This window comes from Amblyraja radiata, chromosome 7, assembly GCF_010909765.2.
Source record: "Amblyraja radiata isolate CabotCenter1 chromosome 7, sAmbRad1.1.pri, whole genome shotgun sequence".
NCBI classification, from domain to species: Eukaryota; Metazoa; Chordata; class Chondrichthyes; order Rajiformes; family Rajidae; genus Amblyraja; species Amblyraja radiata.
In genome coordinates, this window is record NC_045962.1 from 86,973,678 (window position 1) to 86,979,677 (window position 6,000).

At 50.5% G+C, this 6,000-nt stretch overlaps 1 protein-coding gene across 1 annotated transcript in view; it reads right to left on the reverse strand.

Annotated features, from left to right (window-relative positions):
- The window catches only part of speg (striated muscle enriched protein kinase), a 106,428-nt gene that overhangs the window by 11,172 nt on the left and 89,256 nt on the right, over window positions 1-6,000 (reverse strand). Inside the window, exons 27-28 of the mRNA XM_033023519.1 lie at window positions 4,567-4,712; window positions 896-1,040 (exon numbers count right to left, since the gene is read on the reverse strand). Coding sequence (XP_032879410.1) covers window positions 896-1,040; window positions 4,567-4,712 — 291 coding nt within the window. The remainder of the gene's footprint in view (window positions 1-895; window positions 1,041-4,566; window positions 4,713-6,000) is intronic.

A 6,000-nucleotide genomic window follows, 5' to 3' on the forward strand; every position in this document is an offset into this window, starting at 1 on the left:
ACTGCTTTACCCTCATCAATTTCCCGAGTAACCTCTTCAAAAAATTCAAGAAGATTAGTCAAACACGACCTTCCAGGCACAAATCCATGTTGACTGTTCCTAATCAGACCCTGTTTATCCAGATGCTTATATATATTATCTCTAAGTATCCTTTCCATTAATTTGCCCACCACTGACGTCAAACTAACAGGTCTATAATTGCTAGGTTTACTCTTAGACCCCTTTTTAAACAATGGAACAACATGCGCAGTACGCCAATCCTCCGGCACTATTCCCGTTTCTAATGACATTTGAAATATTTCTGTCATTTCACGCACACACACACAAACACACACACACAGACACACACACACACACACACACACACACACACACACACACACACACACACACACACACACACACAGACACACACACACACACACACACACACACACACACACACACACACACACACACACACACACACACACACACACACACACACACACACACACACACACACACACATACACACACACACACACACACACACAGACACACACACACACACACACACACACACACACACACACACACACACACACACACACACACACACACACACACACACACACACACACACACACACACACACACACACACACACACACACACACTACACACACACACACACACACACACACACACACACACACACACACACACACACACACACACACACACACACACACACACACCCACGCAGGAGTCCGCAGGAACTGGAGGACGGAGACGTGTGGTACGTCCGTCACCGTTCCCGTCGTAAACCAGCACCACTGCGTCGCTAATGTTTTCACCGATGACGAGTGTGTCAGGGATCAAGGGGGGGAGAGAGAGCGTTTGTACACGTTACCTGCTCCCAGGTGTCCAGAAGCATCACGTCATCATCGTCCAGGTCATCTTGGATGAAGTCGGTGACCTCTGTGGCCACAAAGCGGCCGGTCTGATTGGAGCATTCGAAGAGGCGTGGACTGACATCGTGACGTTCCTCCTGCAACCTAAACCAACCAGAGCAGCGACAATTAGGAGTCGGGATGTGATGGGGGAGGAGGCAGGAGAATGGGGTTAGGAGGGAGAGATAGATCAGCCATGATTGAATGGCGGTGTCGACTTGATGGGCTGAATGGCCTAATTCTACTATCCCTTATGACCTTAAACAATAGACAATAGACAATAGGTGCAGGAGTAGGCCATTCGGCCCTTCGAGCCAGCACCGCCATTCAATATGATCATGGCTGATCATCCACAATCAGTACCCCGTTCCTGCCTTCTCCCCATATCCCCTGACTCCGCTATCTTTAAGAGCCCTATCTAGCTCTCTCTTGAAAGCATCCAGAGAACCGGCCTCCACCGCCCTCTGAGGCAGAGAATTCCACAGACTCACAAGACTCACAACTCTCTGTGTGAAAAAGTGTTTCCTCGTCTCCGTTCTAAATGGCTGACCCCTTATTCTCAAACTGTGTGGCCCCTGGTTCTGGACTCCCCCAACATCGGGAACATGTTTCCTGCCTCTAGCGTGTCCAAACCCTTAACAATCTTGTATGTTTCAATGAGATACCCTCTCATCCTTCTAAACTCCAGAGTGTACAAGCCCAGCTGCTCCATTCACTCAGCAATTTAGACTACAAAAATGGAAGTGGCACGGTGGCGCAGCGGTAGAGTTGCTGCCTCACAGCGCCAGAGACCCGGGTTACATCCTGACTACGGGCGCTGTCTGTACGGAGTTTGTACGTTCCCCCCGTGACCTGCGTGGGTTTTCCCCGGGTGCTCCGGTTTCCTCCCACACTCCAAAAACGTGCGGGTTTGTAGGTTAAATGGCTTCGGTAAAGATTGTAAATTGTCCCTAGTGCGTGTGGGATAGTGTTAGTGTGCGGGTGATCGCTGGTCGGCGTGGACCCGATGGGCCGAAGGGCCTGTTTCCGCGCTGTATCTCTGAACTAAACTTTGGGACGACAGATGGCACAATGGCTAAGTGTTCGGCTGGCGACCGGAAGGTGGCCGGTTCGAATCCCGCTTGGAGTGCATACTGTCGTTGTGTCCTTGGGCAAGACACTTCACCCACCTTTGCCTGTGTGTGAATGTGTGTGAGTGATTGGTGGTGGTCGGAGGGGCCGTAGGTGCAGATTGGCAGCCACGCTTCCGTCAGTCTGCCCCAGGGCAGCTGCGGCTACAGAAGTAGCTTACCGCCACCGAGTGTGACTGAGGAGTGAATGAATAATGCGATGTAAAGCGCCTTGAGTATTAGAAAGGCGCTATATAAATCCCATCCATTATTATTATTATTAAACTAAAGTATTGGACCAAGATCTCATTCCAACAAAACCATCGACCAAGAGGTCACTCCAAAAATAACCATGTAGTAATGGAACGATCTTACTCGACCACGATTAGGAAGAGCAGACACTGTGGGCATTGTGATTCCCAAGGCCAGCTTGTGAAGATGTCAAAGTCAAAGCCAATTTTATTTGTCACATACACCCGAAGGTGCAGTGAAATGAATTTGCCAGCAGCGATACACTTAAAAAGAACACACGATACACAATAGAATTTAACACAAACATCCACCACAGCATTCTTCACTGTGATGGAAGGCACAAAGTTCAGTCAGTCCTCCTCCTTTGTTCACCCGTGGTCGGGGCCACGATCCGTAGGTAGTCGCCGCTACGGACGGCCCGATATACAGGCCCTCTCGTCAGGATGATCCAAACTCCGACGTCGGGACGGTCAAACACACTCCCGAATCGGTACATTCCTACCGGAGATCGCGGTTCCTGGATGTTGTAGGCCGCAGGTAGTCCGGCAGTCGGAGCTCTTCTCCGGCGATCCCCGGCAACGGATCCCAGGCTCCGGATGGTAAGTCCACGCCACACCCACGGCTAGAGGCTCTGCAGACCACAGCCCTAAGATGCGAAAGTCACCAGGCCAGCGATCGGAGCAATCCTCTCTGGCGACCATAGCAAAAGGATTTGAGTATAGGAGCAGGGAGGTTCTACTGCAGTTGTACAGGGTCCTGGTGAGACCACACCTGGAGTGTTGCGTACAGGTTTGGTCTCCTAATCTGAGGAAAGGCATTCTTGCCATAGAGGGAGTACAGAGAAGGTTCACCAGACTGATTCCTGGGATGTCAGGACTTTCATATGAAGAAAGACTGGATAGACTCGGCTTGTACTCGCTAGAATTTAGAAGATTGAGGGGGGATCTTATAGAATCTTACAAAATTCTTAAGGGGTTGGACAGGCTAGATGCAGGAAGATTGTTCCCGATGTTGGGGAAGTCCAGAACAAGGGGTCACAGTTTAAGGATAAGGGGGAAATCTTTTAGGACCGAGATGAGAAAAACATTTTTCACACCGAGAGTGGTGAATCTGTGGAATTCTCTGCCACAGAAGGTAGTTGAGGCCACAGTTCATTGGCGATATTTAAGAGGGAGTTAGATGTGGCCCTTGTGGCTAAAGGGATCAGGGGGTATGGAGAGAAGGCAGGTACAGGATACTGAGTTGGATGATCAGCCATGATCACATTGAATGGCGGTGCTGGCTCGAAGGGCCGAAGGGCCTCCTCCTGCACCTATTGTCTATGTTTCTATGACTCCCAGCAAGGGTTTGCCCGCTCCGCGACTGAAAAGTCCGCGCTGCGCCCGCTGCTGAAACTCCGGGCCCGACTCCGGGAAAGGCCGCTCCAATCCAAGCTGTTAGGCCGCGAGGGAGGCGACATGGAAAAAAGTCCTTTTACCTTTCCCCACCCCCACCAAGACACACCAGGAGACATCTAAACTAACATTCGCCACACCAAAAAATCCAACAAAAAGTGGAAACAAAAAGTCAACATCTCCGATGACCTTTCTTGGACCCACAATACCTCAACACTGATCAAGAAGGCTCACCAGCGTCTCTTCTTCCTGAGGAGACTGAAGAAGGTCCATCTGTCTCCTCAGATCCTGGTGAACTTCTACCGCTGCACCATCGAGAGCATCCTTACCAACTGCATCACAGTATGGTATGGCAACTGCTCTGTCTCCGACCGGAGAGCACTGCAGAGGGTGGTGAAAATTGCCCAACGCATCACCGGTTCCTCGCTCCCCTCCATTGAGTCTGTCCAAAGCAAGCGTTGTCTGCGGAGGGCGCTCAGCATGGCCAAGGACTGCTCTCACCCCAACCATGGACTGTTTACCCTCCTACCATCCGGGAGGCGCTACAGGTCTCTCCGTTGCCGAACCAGCAGGTCCAGGAACAGCTTCTTCCCGGCGGCTGTCACTCTACTCAACAACGTACCTCGGTGACTGCCAATCACCCCCCCCCCCCCCGGACACTTATTATCACTTATTATTATTTATTCAAATCATTTGCTATGTCGCTCTTCCAGGGAGATGCTAAATGCATTTCGTTGTCTCTGTACTGTACACTGACAATGACAATTAAAATTGAATCTGAAAATTAAAATTGAATCTGAAATAACGAACATGCTGCTGGCAGGGCAGCCGACTGGCAGCGCCCCCACCGACAATGCCCGAAGATGAAGCTCTTACCTCTTACTGCTGGCGTACGGTCCTTTCCCTCCAAGTAGGGCCCAGAAATCAGAAGGCTCTTGACCCTCGTATACGTTCTCCTTGTACCTCTTGGAGATAGCGTTGCCCACATTCTTGGCAACCTCTCTCTCGTCACCGCTGCACCCCTGTAACACAACAATAGAGTTTACAGGAAACACGTGGAGGCACAACTCCTCATGAGGGAAGTGCTGGAGTAACTCAGCGGGTCAGGCAGCATCTGTGGAGAACATGGATAGGTGACGTTTCACAGAGTGCTGGAGTAACTCAGCGGGTCAGGCAGCATCTGCGGAGAACATGGATAGGTGACGTTTCACAGAGTGCTGGAGTAACTCAGCGGGTCAGGCAGCATCTGTGGAGTGAAGGAAATAGGCAACGTTTCGGGCCGAAACCCGGAAGGGTTTCGGCCCGAAACGTTGCCTATTTCCAAAAGAGTTTTGGCCCGATACGATGCTGGTTCATTATGATGATAGACACAAAATGCTGGAGTAACTCAGCGGATCAGGCAGCATCTGTGGAGAGAAGGAATAGGTGACGTTTTGGGTCAAAACCTTCCTTCTGAAGAGGGTCTCGACCCGAAACGTCACCCATTCCTTCCCTCCAGAGATGCTGCCTGATCCGCTGAGTTACTCCAGCACTCTGTGAAACGTCACCTATCCATGTTCTCCACAGATGCTGCCTGACCCGCTGAGTTACTCCAGCACTCTGTGAAACATCACCTATCCATGTTCTCCACAGATGCTGCCTGACCCGCTGAGTTACTCCAGCACTCTGTGAAACGTCACCTATCCATGTTCTCCACAGATGCTGCCAGACCCGCTGAGTTACTCCAGCACTCTGTGCCTATCTCAGAAATGTCATCTGTTCATTCTCTCTGCAAACGAGCTTTGAAGAGACTGTGCATAGATGGGGCACCTTGGTCTGCATGGGCAAGTTGGGCCGAAGGGCCTGTTCCCATGCTGTATGACTCTATGACTAAGCAGATATGACAGTGGTGTTTAAGAGGTGAATCTCATCTAAACTTTCCCCCTCTCACCTTAAAGATAAGCACTCCAGTCTTTGACATTTCCACCCAAGGTAAAAGGTTCTTTCTGTGCCTCTCGTGCTATTATTGTTTATTTGAAGGATACAACGTGGAAACAGGTCCTCCAGATTCAGGGACAGTTTATTCCCAGCTGTTATCAATATACAATAGACAATAGGTGCAGGAGTAGGCCATTCGGCCCTTCAAGCCAGCACCGCCATTCACTGTGATCATGGCTGATCATCCACAATCACCTGCCTTCTCCCCACATCCCCTGACTCCGCTATCTTTAAGAGCCCTATCTAGCTCTCTCTTGAAAGTATCCAGAGAACCGGCCTCCACTAAGGCAGAGAATTCCACAGATTCACAACTCTGGGGGGATCTTATAGAAA